At 37.3% G+C, this 22,891-nt stretch overlaps 1 protein-coding gene across 42 annotated transcripts in view; it reads right to left on the reverse strand.

Moving 5' to 3' along the window:
- PTPRD (protein tyrosine phosphatase receptor type D) overlaps nt 1–22,891 on the reverse strand; it is a 2,307,989-nt gene that overhangs the window by 142,201 nt on the left and 2,142,897 nt on the right. For all 42 annotated transcript variants that reach the window (XM_074394799.1, XM_074394802.1, XM_074394800.1 and 39 more), the window contains 3 exons: nt 22,386–22,645; nt 10,144–10,234; nt 4,262–4,471 (listed from right to left, as the gene is read on the reverse strand). In XM_074394799.1, the coding sequence (XP_074250900.1) occupies nt 4,262–4,471; nt 10,144–10,234; nt 22,386–22,645 (561 nt within the window). The remainder of the gene's footprint in view (nt 1–4,261; nt 4,472–10,143; nt 10,235–22,385; nt 22,646–22,891) is intronic.

Here is a 22,891-nt window from a genome sequence, read left to right on the forward strand (position 1 = left end):
CCTATTTAGTTCCGTCCTATTTGAGTCTGTATCAGGAAAACATCTTCCTGACTCTCCCTGCCCCCTTCGACGCCCTGTCTTCTACTTTCCCGGTCCAGCAGAGAGAACTCCATATCCACTAGCTGCTCTGCTTCTATCACTCCCTCCTCATCTCTTTTCACTCCAGCACCACCATTGGTCCTATTTTTGTTTTCATTTGCCAAAACTAATCGTCTTTATTTACTGTTTACCTTTCTAGACAACTTTTCCAGATTTGCCACTGTGGATCAAGTCTTCTTTTTTACTCTCTCCCATCCTAATCTTTCCAACTGCTCAAGCCCTGCTGAGTTAATTGCCTCTGACTCCATCCTATAGACTAACATTCTTTTTCAAAAAACATTTTATTATGGAGATGGGTCTCACTATGTTTCCCAGGCTGATCTCAAACTCCTGAATTCAAACAATCCTCCAGCCTCGGCCTCCCAATGTTCTGAGATTACAGGTGTGAGCCACTGTGCCTGGCCCTGAACCAGCACTCTTAAGTTCTATGCTCTACTAGCATCTTTTGTCCTCTCTTATCTAGCAAGGTCAGCCCAAGCTTTAACTATCAGCGTCTATGCAGACTATGTCTTCATTAATGTTCCTAAACTCAGATACTCTGTGAAATACCAGATCTTCATTTCCAGTCATGTCTAAAGACTGCTACAAATATACTCAAATAAGTATGAATTTCTTAATTTTTCCCAGATACTCCTTCCCTTCCTCCTGACCTCCCAAATACTCTCATCCTCTCAGTTTCTAGGAATGAATATTGATTTTACCTTATAGTAATAGGAAGAGAATGGAAACACTGGTTTCAGCTTATCAGTGACCACAGGTCCGTCTGCTCTCCTTCCAGTCTCATGAGCGCACTTAATTCTTTAGGACCTTAATTATGTGCTCCACAACATACCAAGAGTTTCTTCCTTCCTTTAATAGTCTCGAGGTATCATCCTAAACTGCAACTATAAAGGCTTCGAGAGGCTCTCTCATGATTCCCAAATAAAACCGAGACAACGTAGCATGGTTCTCAAGGGCATCCACAATTTTACTTTAAACTTGCTTACAACATACAAAACGTTCCATCACAGTGAGCTTCTTGCTGCTACTCCCTAAATGCTCTATTCTTGTTCCTCAACTCCCTCACAAGTTCCACAACATTTAGCCCCTGAAATTGAACAACACTTCAGGCCCCCACTTGAATACTGCAAAAATAATACAATAAGGCAAAAATAATACAGCTACATTTTTATTTAGTCCTTATTTATTTTTTTAATGGCACTGACCAAACTATATTTTGGCTTTTTATTTGTACTTCATTTTCTTTGATGAAACTACAAACTCCTAGAAGTAGGGATTCATGTATTATTTGCATTTATATGCTTAAAGCAGCTAGCACTGACTCTTGTACTTTGTGGATTCTCAGCAAATCTTGTGAATAAGACAAACTAAAATGTTCATCTTTTCAAATGGCTGAAATTATCAAGACATCAGTATATCTGCTCATTTTTCATGATCAGTACGTATATTTAAGTGTTTTCACCTGCATCTTTAAAAATTTGTGTTTATGGCATCTATTCTGAATTTAAGTACAATGAGCTCAGCCATCAAACAGGAGAGCGAACGTTCCACTGAATGCTCGTGTACTATTCTTCTTTCTCATTTTTGTCACTGAGCCCAGGAAAAAGACTGACTAAATTTTCAGATTTTCTAATGCATTCAAAGAAGATGAAAAATCAATCCATATTTCCGAGTTTCTCAGAAGCAGCTAAAAAACAAAAGGATGTGTATGGTATAAGGTTTGACACAAAGGACTGGGCAAAGGACTATATAACTAAAAAACACAATTATTTACCTAATTGTTTTGGTTTATACATTACCCCTGCCACTTTGTAGGTGATGCTCAAATTGTTTGATAGACAGAAGTAAGCAAAACTGTCTGATCTGAAATTCTTTACAAAGAGCCTTTAAGATAACAATCATGGGCCAGGCGCAGTGGCTCACACCTGTAATCCCAGCACTTTGGGAGGCTGAGGCGGGCAGATCACAAGATCAGTAGACCGAGACAATCCTGGCTAACGTGGTGAAACCCCATCTCTATTGAAAATATAAAAAATTAGTCAGGCATGGTGGCATGTGCCTGATGTTACGTGAGAGGCCAAGGCAGTAGAATCATTTGAACCCAGGAGGCAGAGGTTGCAGTAAGCCGAGATCACGCCACTGCACACTAGCCTGGGCAGCAGAGCAAGACTCTATCTCAAAAAAAAAAAAAAAAAAAAGAGATAATAATCACAGTTCATTGAGATGTAAATCTAAGCACAGGTTTTCCCAAAGAACAAAGATTTCCAACCCATGCAAGAAAAGAGACGTGTGAAAATGAGAATGGTCATAAAATGATTCCAGCCTCATGAAAAGTATAATTTCTTGTGCATACGAGTAAAAGAAGAGATTAAATTTTGGATCATCCCAAACCAGTTATCTGATCTTCTTAATACGAGATAACGGATTAGGGGATAGCTTGTGTCTTTGAGGGAGAGGGAAAAGTATTTTTTCTTTGCAAATTACCAGTCTACCCTTGGAATGGTTAGGAACATTGTTATAATCTGTTAGAGAAATCTGAGACTTATGCAAAGGCTTTCCCACTGCAAAATGACTCTAGCTGGGTATGTCCCTTTTAGGCCTGAAAATATATATGATATGGAAAAGAAATACATATCATATATATTTGAAAGCAATGCTGAGAAAGATGGTCAAGGGGTAACTTCTTTCACACATTTGGAAAAAAATCTTAATTCTATAATTAATAAGCAGATGGCATACTAAAGAAAGGGACAGACAGTTCGTCAGTTGTGACACATTTAAATACTAATGGAAGACATCAGAAACCAGAGTGGTTCAGTGGTTCAGTCTGCAGGATCGAATGAGATTTCTCTTCTTTGCAAGATTCTCTGATCTACCTCAATGCTCTGAGTATGCTTTCTGAAACGTTCCTAGAGCTATTAAAAGAAAATTCCTCTCAAATATTTAAAAGTCACTTTTGAATAAAAGAAAAAGATGATTTCTTAACATTCCATTCCCTTGATGTTCTGCCTAAAAACCTTCAACTAGAAAGAGAAAGCGTATCTGTACATTAAAATTCCAGGAAGGCCATCACTTTGTTTTCAAATGACATTCTGAGCACAAAGGTAAACCAGGCAGAGAGGCTGCCTTTGTGTTTTGATTTTCCACAGGGGAATTCTTACAGTCACTTGAAGAAAGGCCCCGCTGTACACACTAACACCTGATGTGGAGAAATCTTTGATACATCATGAGCTGCTTCTATATGAAATGACTGGCTCAACTGTTTGCCACACCTGTCATATTCAGACCCCGATTAGAAAAATGAAGTTTAAAATATGTATATTAAAGGTTTGTGTGTACTGCCACTTCAAAATTCAACCTCTTCCCATCTACAGTATCTCTCCCTCTTTTTTAAAAAAAACATTCAAAGCAACTGAAGCATAAAATGACATATAAGCAAGATGAATTACATAAAAGAAGGAAACTCATTATTTAGAATACCTTAGGAATTGTCTTTTTAATTAAATTATTGTCTAACTTTCTTGGCTTTTCACTCATACAGTCACTCATTAATTTCTATAATTAAAGCAGCTGTTGTATTTGTCTCTTTCTAGACAGACTTTGCTCACGAATCTAGGAAGAGGCACTGCCGTCTCACTTGGCAGGTAGAGGAGAATAAATACAATCACCCTTAAAATCAACATTTTCAGAAATATGCCACGTTGAATGGCACAACCTGTGAATTTCCACTGTAATCACAGGGGTTAATGTCAATCAGGTATTATGCAAGATGAGGACAGTCTTTTCTTTTTTTTTTTTTTTTTTTTTCTTGACAAGAGTTATTTAGAAAGGATGAGGGAAGGAGATTGGGAGCAATGATGGCTCTAACAACATGATATTTGTGTTACGTCAAAAGGTATCAAGGATCATGTCGTATCGATCTGGAACTTCATAAACCAGAGGGCCACATAAATTTCCTTCATCAGAAACACAGTCTCATTTGTAATGCAAGCTTGAGGACTATACTCAGCGATGTTCAAAGAGTAGGCAACCTGTTATTACACTTAATAACAGTTCATGAGAAATATGGGGATGGATATACCTACAAATCCCTAAATAACCACATTCCAGTGAAAATGTATAAGCATTCCATAGGAAACAGATGCCATCATAATTAACTTACAGACTCCGCATGTTCCATCACTGCTAACACAAAGAAGACATATTCTTGACCACTTTGGAGTTGCTTGTTTGTAAATCCACCATAATGCTTGTCATCCCCCAGGGTGAACTCAGTGGGAAGGACATCAAAGTGAGCGGCAATATATGGCTTTAATTCAACTTCTCTCCCGTAACGGATGCTTCTGCGTTTCCTAGATATCTCCTTAAGCAGCTTAAGGAAAAAAGTGGGAAACAGTAAAAGACCTGTAAACAATAACCCAACTTACTGGTAAATTAAAGAGGGAAATTAATTCAGAACTAGGACCAACCCGAATGCAGTGTGTTCACATTTCATATAGCATTTGGCACCACTAAATCTCAGTTCTCTCAATATTTCAAATGCTTCTGTTCCTGTTAAGGTAAGATACTGAACTGCTATTACAAGATCCAGGCTATAAACACAGGGCAATTAGATCCTTTACTGTAGCTCATTTCATTTCCTAGACTAATGAAATTCTCTCAAAGGGCAATAGTACATCATAACTTGTCTAAGAAAAAAAGTCAGCTTGATTCATAAAAGCCTTGCCTTGCAGGAGATTTATTAAACAAGTAGTAGCCTCAGACAAAGCCATCTACATCTTTAAACCTGGCCACATTTTAGAAGAGGTTACTACCATTTTAGATTGTTTTTAGTAATGAAATAATTCATATGATACAAATTCCCTCAAATCAGCAGGAACAGAATCCAACAACTAATTTTTAATGTACACATATTAAATAGACATTGTTACTCATTAACCAATTGCTGGCTTGACTGAGCTCCTTGTTTGGGCAGTTGGGATGCACCTCCCTATACTTTATCACGGCTGCAACTTTTTCTAGAATCTACCTCTCTTGGGAGTATGTATATCTTGCTGGATGATACAGGCAAGGTAGATGAACATTAAAGTTAGTACTACCCTGAAGAAAACACATGTGCATGTGTATATATGAATCCTTCACTTATTTTGAAAGAAAAGAGGTAGAATTTATTTTTGGATAATCTATTGTTTTTCATGGATTCCTTTATTATGGGAAAATCATACTAACGGTAGTCATGAACATGGTTCGCAAAGTTACCTTTGTCTTCTCCATTTAAAATTGGCATGTTACAGGGTTTAACAAAGAAAAGGCCTGTATTAGTCTGGGATGCCTATTGATGTAAACAGGAACTTTTTTGCCAGTTTCTGGGAAAGAATTTTTATTTTATTTATTTTACTATCTGTGTATTAATAGAAAAGTCTGTGTATTTGAGGAGAAACTGGAAAAAGGAATGAACCTTGATAAACAAAATTAAGATACTTATGGAAACAGTGCAGCAAAACTATTTACTAGCCCTGTTTTTATAAACAGCAATGATCTAGTAAGGGCAGGCATGGTGGCTCACGTCCGTAATCCCAGCACTTTGGGAGGCCAAGGCAGGTAGATCATGAGATCAGGAGGTAAGACAAGTGAGATCATTCTGGTTAACGTGGTGAAACCTCATCTCTACTTAAAAAAAAAAAAAAAAAAAAAAAAAAAAAGATACAAAAAATTAGCCGGGGATGGTGGCACACGCTTGTAGTCCCAGCTACTCAGGAGGCTGAGGCAGAAGAATGCTTAAATCCAGGAGGCAAAGGTTGCAGTGAGCCAAGAGAGTGTCACTGCATTCCACCCTGGGCTACACAGCAAGACTACGTCTCACACACACATCAAAAAAAAAAAAAAAAAAAAAAAGAGAGAGAAAGAAAAAAAATGATCTAATGAAAGTCAAAGCAGTGATCTCTCCTTAGTAAAATGAGAGCCTGGCATCCTCAAGGCTAGGTTTCTGTAATAAAATGATTTCAGACTGTATATATGATAAACACTGAACGCTTCTGTTAGGAATGTGATGATACACTACAGTTCCTTCTACACTGGGATTAGCAAATGTCTTCAGCTGCTTCAAAACTGTATCCCAAAAATGTAAAAAACTAGTCTTTCAGTTATAGGAAAACTTTGGCCTACATTATTTTTCAATAATATTTAATTTAAAATGTGCCAAAATTTTCTGTGAATTTGAGTTTATTGATGCAATCAAAATTACATGAAATGTAAGCTGTTTTAGGAAAAGCATGGTAGATTGGGCATTACTTGGTTGGCAAATTTGGACCATCTCATAATAAATTCAGTTATGCTGATCAATAACGTACCAAATGGCCAGTAAAAACACAAAGCCAGAAACTTAGCATTATCTTTTAATCTTCTTGTCATATTTAGCTTCACCTTTAATAATGATGGTAACTGTAACAATAATAGTTTTCATTTATTAAGCAATTACAAGGTGCCAGACACTGTTCTAGGGATCCTAAGCATGCATTAGCTCCAATTTACCCCTTAGAACCCTAAAAGGATGGTTAATATCCTCATTTTTTAAATGAGGAGACTGAGGTACAATAGAAAACCTTAATATATAATTAGACTCAATTAGTGAAACAAAATGAAATCCCACGTTGGAGATTTTTTTCAACTATAATTTAATTTACTTAACGTTTACACGATATCATAAGGAAATATAAACGTGATGCTTAAGCTCTGATACTCTAAATTGTTTTAACTCAGTGTGTATTTATACATATAATATTTATGTATCTGCTTATATCAAGACAGATGAATGTGTTATTTCCTTTTTCTTGATACTTGTTATATGCTAATTTTAAAAATCTGATGCCAAATATTTAATGCAATAACTGAAGCCTCATTATACGGTTTATTGTTGATATGTAGTAAAGGATAGTAACCTATTACACAAGAAGGAAAATGCACTGTGGATATGCTGAACAGCTTTTTGAAGCTGGGTAATCAAAAACATTTATCATGAGTTGTTTGTGTGACTGTGTCCCCTCTTCTACTTTACTGATCAAACCCTACCTTGATTTTATTCATAGTGCAGATATAGTTAATAGTCATAATTCATCCATATCATTGTCATTCCCACAAGCACTTTCTGCTAGGGTTTCTTTAGAAGACTTATAGGAATTAATTCAGAATAAAATATTTGAGTTTTTGGATTCTTAGATTCAGTGCAGTCATTCATTAAAGTCAAACCTGTAACATCACTCTGCCCCTTTATATTGCTCTAATCTCTGTAGGATGCTTCCTATGTTACACGTTAAATGGTTCAAATGAGCTCAGATGACACCAAAGTTAGCCAGCATGTTGCGGTTACAACCACAAATGACCACTTTATTTTAGGATAAGACTTTGAAGTACAATGCATTGAAAAGCTCATGATATATTACATGACATGCTCTGAATTAAATATCACTAACATTTTGGGAGTCATTCTGCCCCAATTCATTTTGACTATCAACGTCTTCTCTGTCCAGTTTGACCTTGACAATAAGAGTTTCAGTTTATAAATTTATCATGCGGAGAGCATCCCCGGACAAAGGATAAATGAACTCAGAAGATAATTTCGAGAGTAATATTGTTTGGAAAGCTTCTTTCAATTTTTTATGGGACTAGATATGAGGCATGCATGTGGATATCCCCTTAGGCCACCATTCTATTCAATGATATGGTTCCAGCAATTTGAATTACAGGCCTTTGTGAAAAATTACCTGATCGAATACATTTAAGAGACGAACACTGCCTTGTCAAACCTGGAAGTACCAAGCTATAGATAAAATTACTACAAAGCTTTTATTATCCATGGTTGAAAAAAAAATGTGTCTGTAGGGATCAGAAACTGGATGAGTAAGCATAAAGTGAGGCCATAGCCTACTTTCATTTGTTCCTCTCCACAATGGTTACAAGATGTATTGGAGGTAATTCCAGAAGATATATCAAGGGCTTAGTTCTTTATCAGAAATAATTTTCATTTTCCAGTCAATGCATATCTTATTTCTTCCACCATTAATTCTACAATGTGGTCTCAATTATATCAGGAAGAAAAGTGGGAAACAACCCATCCCGACCCCAAAATTTTGAATTAATAAAATGTTCTTTATCAAACTATTATACAGATTAATGCACCACAACTTGGATGATTAAAATGACCCTTTGTTATGGGAATCAGCAGCAGAGATCCATAGAATTTAATTGCAAGAAAGTTCAAAGTCATATAGCCCTATAGTTTAATCCATTAGTGTTGCTGTGCATTTTGGAGGTTAAAACCTGGCTATTAAAGAGAATCACTTTCTATTACTTAGTATCAAATGGCTTCACTTCTAAGGAAAGCTTATTATTTAAACGTATTTGATGTCATTTTGGCTTGGATCTCAAGGCCTTAAAAACTTTTTTTTTTAAATAAGTAGAACAATTCATAGATTCTACAACTTGCCTTTGCATTTTAAATCTCATTCCAACTTAAATGGGATGATGACAGTTGTGTAATTCAGCTAAGAACCAATGAAAATAGTACAGACTACTCCAAGATTAACTGATTAGTTAGTTGCAAGTAAAATCATGTTTTGCTTCAAAACCAGCTGATCATTCTGCATTTTCAGTTAAAGGATTACTATTTGTTCAATGTCACAGAATAATGAGTTTGTTCCTTTACCATCAAACAAAACAATTAAATTAATAACATAACTAAATTACTTGATAACACTATTGAAATAATGTCTCATTTTACACAGCTTCAATGATCATCTAATCACTAGTGACACAAAAGCATAGGCCTAACCTTGAACTCACCTCCTCTTCGATTTTGATCAAATTTAATTCAGATAAATGAAGCCAGTGATCATAAATCCCACTTTTAGAGATGACATATGTCTGCCAAAGAAAGCTAAGAATCTTTTTGGTCAGATCACAGCCTCCTTTGTGTCTCCTGTGTGCAGACATAGGTATGAAATAAACATAACCTCTCTGCAGTGTAGGTAGGGAATTTATTCTTTTCCTTGCTCAGTTTGTAACAATTTGAGGTAGAAGAAATATGTAGAAATAAAAGGTCATACTATGAGATGTAGCCTATGTTGTAAATAAACCCAATAAGTTAAAATCTCTTATTTTCCAAATGGGGGCCTTATGGTTATTTGCCTTATAAAGTGAATGAAAACAGCATCATGTTAAAATAACAAAGGGTCTTTTGTATTTTAAAATGCAAATTCTACTCATTAACTTGCTATGGTCCTCTGGGGATCTAGCTCAACACTTCTGGATCATATTTTCTTATCTAAATAGAAGTATGTGATAATTATGTATTTTTCTTCATGTTATGCATCACCTTTCAAAAATGTCCTTATACAAGAAGGGAACCAATTATAATGCACCTGCTGTTGTAAGATTTTGGAAATCCACATTATCTATTTAGCATTTGTTGTTATTGTTCTATTTTGCTTTGCTCACAATTTTGTGGCTTGTTTTACTTTCTCAATAGTGAAATGCATTTTTGACTCTGAAAACCTACAGAATAGAGAATAAGGCAAACATTTTCTAAGCAACAGAATTCTGTGAGAAACTGGACAAGAACACATAGTAGGTCAAATGAACTCTGCTGCAAATTGTAATTTCGTGTTTTAATCAGCCTCAGCAGCTGTTGCACTAATGAAGGGGACCCTGGGATTTCTATCAATGGTGATTAAGTCTTTGCTGACAATTCACTTCACCTTCCACACCTCTGCATCAGGTTTTACAAGGAGCAAGGGGCAAAATATTAATGCCAACAAAGATTAGACAGGTTGTAAGCTTTATTGCAGCTTAATATTTTTTAATTAAAGCAAAAGGATCTTTGTTGGGATCCCCAGGGGTTAGCATACCAACAGCACTGAACCATCCAACCAGCTAGTTATGGAGAAGCCAATACCCAGATTAGATCCTAAAATGCCTCCAAAGGGAGGAGGCATATATGTAGCAAATTAAATAACTAATGAAAGACACAGCCAACAATGACATAGTTACCTCATCTAATTCCATTTCATCTGGACTCTCCCATGGCTTGATAAATTTCCCGCGAGATTTCTTCAAAGGCACAATTATTATGTAGTAACCTCTGCACAAGAATGAATAGACAAAAGTAAGGTTAATTCAAAGGAGGAAAAAGTGGATATACCCTTAAATCTTCCACAGACCAGTGAGGCTGAAGGCAAATTATGGATATGGAGTGACTTGTCCATTTCTTACATCAGTGACAAATAACCACCTGTTTGTTCAATTTTGAAAACAACATGGGAAGACATTTATGTGTGACTGCAATGATCTTGTATGGTAATACCATCATGGTTGACTGCTGTTTATTAGGTATCATAAACAGAGCAGGCATCGTTTGTTAAGGCCCTGGTGCTGGACATGTGCAAGGCTGGAATACTGCAATCTACTGCCATAAGCTGCTGAACCAAATATTTTCTATGACATTAATTTATAAGAAGATGTTTTGAAAAGGGGTTGTATAAGAAAAATTTTACTCTTAGCTCACATAAGTACCTATTATTACTATGTTGTTTATACAAACCTAAAATCCTTCTTTATTTGAATTTGAAAAATATGAGCGATAAAAATTAGGTATAATTGCATAGAGTGAACCATGAATAATTATCTTCTATTATAACCATCGAATTGCAAACCTCAAGGTAAGTACTGCAGAAATTTGGAGAAAATCACAACCTACGGGCTTTCGAAATAGGTATCAACATAATGATATCTATACAAAGAGACAAAAGTAACTGAATCCTTACACTGAGAACGGTCAACTAAAATTTAAGTAATGTATAAAGGTACCAGACCACAAATAGGTACGTGTTACTTGTAAAGCTGTTTTGTCACTCCACTATAGTATACACTCTGCTTTCATGTTCCCATTTATGGACTCTGCTCATACGATCCTTGGTAGTAACTATAAAAGGTCTTTGAACATACTGTATAGCAACAACATATTAATCACTTCCTACTTCTCAGGTATTATATTCAATGTATAATCTGGCTTTGTCCTCCTATAGAGAAATCTGAATAAAGCCTAGGTATAGGCTCTAAGGCTACAAGGATAGGTCACAGGCAAAAAGACCAATCTGTAAAGATTAAATAATTGCCAAATTAAAACAGACAGTAAGAGGATGCAAACCTACATTTATCTTAACAGTGGCCGTGGTCCTTAGAAAAGCATTTCCATACACTTTGTGGAGATTTACCGTGAAAATGAAAATGCACACACACGAACCCAAACATACCCACATACCTTTAAAAGAGGAGGCCACCACACAGGGAAAAAAAGAAGGAGGAGGACACTCCCAACCGTGTCACACTGAATCACAGAGACCAATCACAGAGACCACAGAGGTCAGAAAAGCCTCCTTCTACTCATCTCAAAGCAAAACCTATAATAAACTCAGTGACTAAGAACTCTGTTTCCATTAAGAGTCTAGACCAGAGCTGCCCAATACAGTACCCACTAGCCCCTGGGGAGCACTGCAGATGTTACTAGCCCACACTAAGATGTACTGTAAATATAAAAGACACATTGGATTTCAAAGGCAGCATTCAACAGAGTGTGAAATATCTCAGTAATAATTTTTAAAATAATGATTACATGATGAAACAATAATCTGGGTATATTAGGTTAAATAGAATGAATTATTAAAATTAATTTCATCTGCTTTTAATTTTTTTCACGGTTGCTACTAAAAAACTTAAAATTTCACATGTGGTTCTCATTACATTTGCTGGATGGTACTGCTCTAAAGCGTTCTGGTGAAGAATACGGTACTTGGAGATATATCTGGCCCAGAGTTTGGGCTGATCTTGGGCTTAAACCCCAGAACCTCAGTTTTATGTTTTGTAACATGTAAGTAAAAAATACCAGGCTGTGATATGGGCGGAAATAAACAAACTCAAGGTGCTCAGCACAGTATGTGTGGCATGCAGCACTAAACAGATGCCTGCTGCCACTGGCTAGTATGAACATCACGGTCGGAGCAATGTATCTGAACTGTCTCATTCAGTAAGACTCCATGAAGTTCCATGAGCTGCAGGTTAAAGAACCTGTCAAACTTCTTTTCTCCCAATCAAGCATTCAGGTCAAACCAGACAAATTATACCACAATCCTTTCTCCATGGTGCTGTGAGCAACTAATCAACAGATACACAGGATTACACCAGCTAGCCATTCATTTTCTTTACTACAAATAATCATAATGATCAAGGAGGATGAGGAGAAGGCAGAGTTGGAGTGTGTGACAGAGACCAATATCTTTTATTTTATGATCCAGAGTAAGCTTCCCCCTCTTCCTGTCCTCCCACCACCTGAAGGATTTGCCAAACAAGTCCATCATGTTAAATGAGCATGGAGGAGAATGACAGAGGCTGCAACTGAGCATACAAAATCACACTGCAGATGTACTTGATAAACACACTTGTCAGGGAACCTCTTGCTTTCACTACCAACTGCACTAAGTCAGAAGAGCTCTACACATAAAGCAATGGTATTGCATATTATCAGAGCGCTACCACCGTCCTTCTTCAGAATCCTGTAAATCAAGGTTAAGCTGATGAGTTTCATTAATTTTTTTCTTCTGATTTCATACTCTGAGCTGCCATTCTTGTACATTTAAAAAAAAAAAAAAGAAAAGAAAACCTATTCTTCAGCAGCACTCCCCAACTATTCATTTTACTTGTGGCTGGGATAAGAATTGAACAGCCTCCCCCACAGCAATTAATTAGCAGTGCGGCCAGGCCAGATATCCATAACCTTTTTTCTCTACTGATCTCTGAAGCATTCATCTAGGGCAGTCAAAGTGAAGCTTGCTTCAAAGCAGCTTTTGCACACTGAAAGAAATAGGGCAATGGCAGTTTGAAATTCTATATTATACAAAGCCTCGCCTCAGTCTAAATCCACACTTTGCAAGTGTGCTCTCTGCAACTAGAGCTTCGTAAACATCAACATCCTTGCCTTACTTGCAGCCTGGCTCTCCCCTGTGGGTACTGCTTTCTTTGCGGCCTTCTCATATGGCAGCTGTGGATTTATCCCTCCTCACCTGCCTACGAACTTCAGAGTCAGGGTTTGGAGTTTCTTTCCTGACTTCCCATTGCTTATTTTTCTTCCACCCTCTAGATTTTTTTTATTAACAAACCCTCTCTTTTTTGAAGTTCATGCAATCCAGCTATATTATGCTCTTCTCTGGCTGATTTTTGCCATCCCGAACTTCTCCACACATCTCCTTTTCTACGAGAAGATTCTTTTGTGGGGTTCACGGCCTTTTTTTTTTCTCCAAACTCTGCCATCATCCTGCGTGATTTCAACCTTCATAGGTCTGGCCGATGTACCACTGAAGCTCTTAGATTCTTAATTCTCCCTTTCCAAAGCCCACCTCCTCCACTCTACATTAGCTGAGATCTATGCTTGCCATTTTCTGTGCCAGAATCCAGGGAGCTGAACACAGCTTAAGAAATAAAGCACAGGGTAGAATAATCCCATAAATTCAGAATCAGCAAACCCAGTTAGGCCCACAACGCGGCCTGGCAATCTTACCACTACCTAGTTACCTAATAACTTCTCCAGTTGTCTAGTCCATCCATTTTCCACAGTAACGTTTTCATTTTCTCCTCTAGCTTGAAACCGTGGACGTTCAAACCTCCCCAGTAGAAGATGGCCTTATCTCTTATATACAGAGAAAATGCAAAGATCCCAACAAGAATTCCCTCATCTGTCTACCAAACCACAAGCCTATCTAAATCTGTAAACAAACCATAAACTTTTCTTTTGTTAAAGTAGAAGGGCTGGCCCTATTTTTGAAGGCCGTTAACTATTTCTTGAACTGTTCCCCATCTTCTTGCTTTCTTAGGAAGGTTACCATACATTATACCCCTTCTCTCTCATATATCTCAACTTCTCCTTCCCCATTCACTCCCATCCATTAGTTTTCAACCACGTATAAAGGTGTGCCATATAAAGAACAAAACAAACCACACCCACTCCAGTCACCTCTCTCCCACCCCTGACTGCCAACATTCTGCAAATTGCTGTGTGTTCCTCCCTCTGCCTCCCTTTCCCCTCGCTTCCTGGCCGACCAGGCTTTAGTGCCTGCCTCCTCAATCCACCTCAATACCACTGCCAGGGTGCTCAGTGATCTCCATGGTGTTACATCAGAAGGGGAGTTTCTGATACTCTTCTTTCTTGACCTTTTAGCAGATCTTTTAATGTTCCCACTCTTCATGAAACATTCTGAGCCCTTTCTCTGTGATATTCTTCTGATACTTCTAGGTGTACTCTTTCTACACTAACCTTATTTCCTTAGCAGAATTTATCATCTGCTGCCTGGCGACAACGGTGACATTCCTCAAGGCTCTGGCTAAGAACTTTATCCAGACCCTATTTTCATCCTAGATCTCATTCCAGCTCAGGGCATCAGTTATTAGCTATAGGTAAATGATTTCCAGATTCATATCTTTGGCCTGGCCGAGAATGTTCTTCCGAATTCCTCTGGTTGATCCGACTTTAACATAATGTCTCCATTTGGGTTACAAAAGTATCCCAAATTTACTAAGGTTAAAATAAAACAAATAATATGTCTTTCAAAATAAATCCTCCCTAATATTGCACTATAATCCATTTCCGTGCACAAGCCGGACACCTGAGTGTTATCACTGACAGTCAGCTTTATTCTCCCTCTGTCATACTCAATCTATCGCCGAGCGCGACTTCTTCCAAAACCGATCTCCACTGCATGTGTTTCTCTCCAACTCCACCACCACTATTCTGGCCTCATTCCATGTCTCATGCCCAGACTGTGACCTGACTCTCCTAACTCTCTCTGCTGACTTTATCCCCTTCTAGTGTAGTCTCTGAAATTTTCAATTCACAACACAAAATTTGTTGTGCCATTTCCACTTTTTAAAACACTTCAATGGATCTTCACTTCTCTTAGGATAAAAACTGAAAGTTATCAGAAGGCCCGGTAGGACCTTGGCTGAATTCCCTCTGACTGTGCCCTCTCAGCTACAGCTCAATAGGCTTTCAAGGTGTTGCCTCTACTTTAGGCCAGTGGTTCCCAGCCTTTTTGGCACCAAGGACTGGTTTTATGAAAGATAATTTTTCCACAGACACGATGGGGGCTGGGGCTTTGGTGTCGATGTGAAACTGTTCCACTTCAGATCATCAGGCGTTAGATTCTCATAAGGAGCTGGCAACCTAGATTCCTCACATGTGCAGTTCACAATAGGGTTCATGTTCCTGTGAGAATCCAGCGCCCCCGTTGATCTGACAGGAGGTGGAGCTCACTCCAGTGGCAATGTTCCCTCTCCACTGCTTACCTCCTGCTGTGCCGTTGGGTTCCTAACAGGTTAGGAACTGGTACCCGTCCAGGCCCAGGGATTGAAGATCCCTGCCTTAGTCCATTCTGTCATTAAACTATTGATCATTCTGTTCCATCTGCCTAGAACTTTCTGTCACCCCCATGTAGTTAACTATTGTCTTTCCTTAAATATCTATTAACTGATTATTTTCTAAGTGAAATCTTCCCTGATTTTTATTTAAGCCAATTACCCCCATTATATGGTCTCTACGGACCATTTTTAACCTATGAATTTTCTTAAACTGTTTAAGACATATTCATATATTTATAAAAATATTACTAAAATAGACATATATATATATATAAAATATTCCCCAAATTTGCTTAACTTTGCCATTTTATCATGAAAATATTCTTCCACTGAGAAGACAGTGGGTGGAATAGGTGGCTAGCAGGAATTAACGTCTCTCCTAAATCAGGTAGTCAAAGTATCTGGTGGTTCTTCTCCATCAGAATTTTCCACTCTCAGTCTCATCCAGCTTTTTCTCCACCCTTCAAACGAGCAACAGCATGCCCATACAGAGTTTATAGAAAATAGAACTCCTGATTGCAAACGTTCTTTTCTTTACTGCCCCACTCATGACCCTCATTCTAATCTCACAGGACATTGAGGAAGATAAGATGATTCAGACTGGAGGAGTGAAATGGGGAGGTAATATGTGCCCTACAAATTCATATCAACCAAATCATATGAGCTGAAAGAACTTGCTTGAAATGAAAAAAAAAAATAAATTGCTTTTGGAGCTAGCTTCATATATGGTTAAAATTAAACTCAACATTCTGCTTTGCTTGTCTGCCTCAAGACTGAAGTTAAGACTCAAAACAGCTTTTCAATACAGACTTGAACTATTAACGTAATGGGAAAATAAATAACTTCAGAATCAATATATCTGGAAAGCCCTTGACTACTTATAAAGTAAGCTGTGTTTTCCCAGTATATTAGATTTAATTAGATAAGTTAAATCTAACCTTCAGAATTTTAATTATATTAAGTAAAGTTTTACTAATTTCATTTAATATGTTATCATCAAGGGGACCAGTTCCCCATAATTACATGGGAAGGCAATCTCTGGTCTTTGTGGCAATCCCACTTCAAATTCAGTCAGGCTTCTTGTATTCGCCTGTATTAGCATTCTCAAACAGGTTTATTTAACTGGGAGGAGAAAAATCTGTCTCGGAGTTTAATGATGAATGTCATTTCTTGCATGAGCCTCCTGCTTTACCTCTCCTTCAATTTCATGGTAACCCACTGACTTTATTGCTTCATGACACTAAACACATACTTCTGTGATCTGTACCCAAGCATATATGCCTGGTCACTCCTAGTTCTAGGGTTTGTCTGGGGCAGTCCCGTTTATGTCTACTTCTTAAGGAGTTTTTAATCAGTTATCAGTTGTCCTAGAAAAAAAAAATGTTCTGTTTTGACTAACAAACTTAAGGTCACAGAGGCAGCATTGTGGTTCAGAACGTGGGCTCTGGGGCCAGAATGCCTGGATTCAAGTCTTTTCTCTCTGGTTCTGTATTGCGGGCTGGGACAAGTCAGTCTACATTGTGTGTTTCTCAACTATAAAATGAAAAGCACGCTTTCTGTGGGGATGACATCAGTTAATGTGTGTAACGTCCTTTGCATAGCGCCTAGTATGCTCGCTGTTCGCTGTTCATATTAACTATTACTAGGATCAGCCGTATGATCTTAGCCAGGCCACTTAGCACCCCTGGATCTCATTTTACTCATATGTGAATTAGAGGAAGAATACCTACCTTGCAGGGTTATTGTGAGTCTCAAATGAAACCTAATATCCTCAGAAAATTGCAAAGTACTATACAAATTTAAGCCTTTACTACTTTAACTCACAAACATGATTAACTATGCTTCATTAAGCTGCCAATAGTGGAACACAAATCTTATGAAGCAACACTATAAGCCATGCTTCCTTAAAAATCTTCTTGTTTAAAAGTTGAGTAAGAATTAGTAAGACCAAAGAAATGTAAAATTCCAATGTAAAAATTTCATTCCAATGTAAAAACACCCTTATTCTTCATTTCAATTTTTTATCAACATAAAATGGTTATTATAAAATTAATTCACATAGATTACCTTCTGGTAGCTCTTTCCTTTAGCATAATCTGTGTCATGCATTTTGTTTTAAATACCCAGAGGGAAATTCTGCTCCGTAGAGTCACAGAAGTTCCCTGTGGGATGTTACAACCTGCTTCTGAGCAACAGCGGCAATGTTGTTGACTGACTGGCATTCTGCTTCCCAAATCCATTGAAATAGAAGGTTTAAGCACCACAGAGTTCCCTACAACAGAACCTGCAGTATCCTTCAGGCTGTTACGAAAGAAATTTAGCCTTTCTGTGGGGGAACTCTCCTGATTTGCCCCACAAAAAATAGAAAAACCAAGTAGGAAAGTAAAGATATATTCAGTTAATTAGAAATCATTAAATTGATAAGAAATACTTTTGTCAGAAATGAAAGCATCGTTTCTGTTGGTCAACAAAACAAAATCACCGAAACTGCATTTTGCTTGAAAACAAATAGGAAGCATTTTTTCCGGACGCCTTTCATCTAAATAAAAATTAGCAACCTGCCCACAGTGCTAGAAAGGGTTCTATTTCTTACTCTCATTTTTCTAATGGAATATTGAATAAGAAGCTACAATATTTCCTAATTCCTAAACTTGCCAACCACTACAGGTGACACAGTGTGGCACAGAGCTTCTTGTAATACCTGACCCTGCCACATTAACCAATCTAGAAAACAGGAATAGTAACTTTATAGATTATCCCTTTAAGAATTCCACTAAACAGAAATCATCTAAGGCTTTTCACTAAAAGATTTGCTTTTTATTTTCTATTTCTTTGATACTTTTCCCACTCAAGTACTTTCCTGGTTTAGTCTTTCGCTCATTTTTTCCCCAATGTGGCTGTAATATATTTCTGAGACTCTTTAATGCATTTCTAGAAAACAAAAAATGTCCATAATAGTTTTGCTTTCTGTTTCTGCTTCATAATGGTCTCATTTCTGTGATGTCAAAGTTTTATACCTTTTCCCTGACTCCCATTTCAAATATAGAAGGAGAAAGTACGTAAATAAAACAAAAACATTGAACAAGCTAAAGAAAAACCCAAAAAGGTAGGAAACATTCTGCAATATCTGCAACTCCTTCAGAAACTGGAAAATAAAACTAAATTTATGACCAATGAACTCAAAGTGCCAATTTCCAATAATAGCTAACATATTTTACCAAGACAATTGGTGAACAGCTTGTTAATAATTTTTTCTATAAATAAAAGAAAGTATTGAAAACCAATAGTAACTGCTGAAGAATATACTATACTATTTTCCTCTTTCAACTGCTCTTTTCCTAAAGAGACTGTATTTTTTTAAATGAAATAAATTTATAGTCCATATCTTTTCCCTTTCTTTCATTATTTGTAACTTTTTCACCTTTCTTAAATCTTTCTCATGCTAGCAGGCTCAGATTAGATATGATCTCCTTCAGGAGGTCTTCCCTGACACCCAAGTTGGGTTAAAAGTTGATATTTATGTTTTCACAATACCTGGCAGTACTCACCCCCACTACATTAACATTATCTATTTCCTGAATCTGTTCTCCTACTCTAAGGTAGGACTTAATCTCAGTCATCTTTCTATTCCCAGAAATAGCACTGACAAAATACTGTGTAAGAAATATGTATTTGTTGGATGCCAGCAAGAAAGTCTTCAGACATAGACAAGTACAATGTGACCACGTAACAACTGCTAGTCTTTCTCCTGCCTCTACCATCGCAGATGCTATATATCCTGAGTGAATGCCTATCTCCCCAGTCTCTCTCCCATGGCCCAGCTAACTCCCTGTCCCTTTAAAAGTCTCAGCTTAAAAAGCCTCAGCTGTCATTTTCCCTAGCACTGCTGAACTAGTAAGCCAGAGTTAGGAGCCTCATCTATAGCCTCCCTTATCTATCTAATTTTCTTTATTATAGGACTCTGCTTCAGTGAACTCTCTGCTTGTCCAAATTCTCCAATTAACTATGCTGTATGAGAAGAACAAGAAAGAGTACCTTGTCTCTGCTGAATCCCTGAAACACTGAACATTAGGGTGGGTGATCAAGAAATAACTGATATTTCTATGGTCTTGATGGTTTTTTTTGAGACGGAGTTTTGCTCTTGTTACCCAGGCTGGAGTCCAATGGCGCGATCTCGGCTCACCGCAACCTCCACCTCCTGGGTTCAGGCAATTCTCCTGCCTCGGCCTCCTGAGTAGCTGGGATTACAGGCACACACCACCACGCCCAGCTAATTTTCTGTATTTTTAGTAGAGATGGGGTTTCACCATGTTGACCAAGACGGTCTCGATCTCTTGACCTTGTGATCCACCCGCTTTGGCCTCCCAAGGTCTTGGTGGTTTTATAGGTAAATACTTGTCCCCAAACTCACTGAGTTGTATACATTAAATATGCACAGCTTCTTACATACTATATTTCAATAACATTGTTTTAAAAATTCATAAATATCCTTTATCTGTCAAGACCAATTAACAAACATTCAGAATGAACACACAAATCAATGGAGAAATATAATCTCACTGTCATATTGAAATTTGCAGGGATTAAAAATTTCATCAATACTACATTCTCATTTTCAGTTTTCTGCATTATAGAAAAAGAAGAGTAGACACATGTGAAGACCTTATTTTACACTGAATTTATTTTAGTAATAATATTTTAGAAATTCTTTTCACTGAATTTATTCTAGTAATAATCTTTTAGAAGTTCTATCACCTAACTGAAACTCATCAGTTATTTTATCAAATAAACAGCAATTGAAAGTTTACTCAGGAAAGGTTGTTTTAGGATGTCTATCATGTCTGAACTACATTTTAAAACCGCTTATTTCTGATTTTATGTTTTAATACCTGATTTTCTGAGCCATCTGCTTTAAGTTTTCTGGAGTTTGGGGAGGTTTTGACCACTTTTCGAATTTTCTTCTTTCTAGAAACTCCCTTTGCTTTGCTGCTCTGGCTCAGTTCTCTTCTAAGAGTTCTAATACTCCCTCTCTGTGTTCTCTGCTGGCTCTCTTCTTCCTATTAACTGAGATTTTATTTTAGTCTTTTGCTTCCTATCCTCCCCTCACTGTCTCAGTGATTCTGCCTTCTTCTGTGAAACGCATTTATGAGCTGTTTTGTTAACAACTCGTAATGGGTATCCTTAATCTTAATAACTTCTCTTAGCCCACATTTCCACTGATACTTCATATTAATACACACAGAGTTAAACTCATTCACTTATGCATTTTTTTTTTATCCTTTAGGTTGAATCACATCATTCACTGTCATCCAAGTTCAGACCTCAGAGCCATATTTTACTGTCCCTTCTTGATCTCATCATAAAGCAGCTACCAATTTCTACTGTACTACTACTCTGGTATATCTCAAGTCTGCCTCTGCATCCTATTTCCATCATTCATCATCTTCCTTTAGAATCTTGTTATTTACCTAGAGTCAACCAACTACATGACCGCCTCCCAACAGTTTTCTCTACCACTATCTCTGTGGTGCTCGAATCTATCCAACTTCCAACAGTGCATGAGCTATGTATAATGCCTCTCTGCCTCACCTTCAAACCTGGCATAGCAAGTTTCATCTCAACTTGAGGGTGAGAGACAGAAGAAATGAGACAGAATTTATCTTATTCCAAACAGCAGGCACAATAGATGCTCAACAAATATTTCCTAAAATGGAAAAAATAAAACCTCTGTATTACAGAAATGTTATCACGCCACTTTCTTGTATAAAGGGCTTTCATGTATTCTCATTGTCTAGAGGACACAGTTCCGACCTCTGGCTGTGCCTCGGCTCTTGTATGCTGCCTTCCTCTCCTCTCTTCACGTGTGGTCAGGCACTCTGGGATCCAGCTGCATGGCAACACTTGCTGCCTTTAGTAATGGGCCTACACACGTACCACTCCCTTTGCATACAGTCTCTCCTTTATTACTTGTATGCCTATTTATCCCTCAAGATTAAGTTCAGAAACTTCTACCCATTCTGCATTAGCTGCTCTTAAGGCATAATTCTGTCATTAACACTTACTACATCCGTCTGTTTCTCTGCATCTCCCTCATTCTGTGGTAAGCGCTTTCAAGTCAGAAACCCATCTTTTTTATTACCTGGGGTCTACCACAGTACTTGTAGTTCATACATTTTGGTGAATATACTTTTTTTCTTGTATTGATTATGCAACCAACCACCTATATGTCCTTGGACAAACTATTTAATGCACTGGATTTAATTTTCCATTTTAGGCCTGTTGGCTTCTATGCTGTGCTACACTCAAACCAGAAAACTTGAATTTTCTAATGTTTATATTTTTTCCAATGTCATTTCTAACTTTAACTTGTTGGAATTCTTATTTTTTAATACATCGGTGTCATATACCATTATCTAATTTCCGCCAATTGATTTTTCAGCCTTATATTACTTTGTAAGACTTCATCATAATTAGAATCATATTTTTCTAAATATTAGAGTTAGTCACCTATTCACCTTTTTCCATATACTATGACATAAAATCCTTTGTAGTATGAACCATATTTTCTATTTGTTTTTCTGACTCTTGTAAATAAAACTGTCCCTAGAAGGCAGATTTTAAAACTCCGTGTTAAATTAATGAAAATGTGTGTTACAATGAATACTAGGGCACATTACAGCAGAATTTGGATAGCAAAACTGGAAGCCTGAGCAGAAGAATCTTTACTACATTCAGCGATATCTTCTTTTATAACCTCTATAATTTTGAGATGCAATGTTCCTATTTACCTGTAATTCTTTCCTTCAGCCCTAACCCTTTCATCAACTTACTTTATATTCTCATTTGCAGGTACTTCAGGCAGTTGCACAGTAATCATGCCATCCAAGTTCGTCTTCCCAATGAAGGCAGGCTTGGTACGTAATACATCGGGTGCAGTCTTTGCTGTGACCCTGTGCTGCAGCCCACCAGCGCTGTTTCCACGATTTGTCAGCACAAATGAATATGACTTCTCAGGCTTCAGGTTGACAATTAATTTCTGTGTGGCTCGGCCATCCACTTCTTCTACCATTTTCCCATCATCATAAAGAATCTAAAGAAATATAACCAATCAAAAAATTCCGGTTCTCAGTGAGGCAAAATATATTTTCTAAACCAATGTGTACTTGCTTATGGAAAATGTATATAAGTCAACTCGAATTTTAGGTGACTTCTCAGCCCATGAGTGGTCATAATTCTGGAGGTCGCATCAGTTTTCCTGTCACTTCCTACTGCATAATGATAAAATGTTTCTAAGTCTATCAAAAATATTCAAAGACATATATAATAACTTTTCAAT

This window comes from Saimiri boliviensis, chromosome 2, assembly GCF_048565385.1.
Source record: "Saimiri boliviensis isolate mSaiBol1 chromosome 2, mSaiBol1.pri, whole genome shotgun sequence".
NCBI lineage: Eukaryota > Metazoa > Chordata > Mammalia > Primates > Cebidae > Saimiri > Saimiri boliviensis.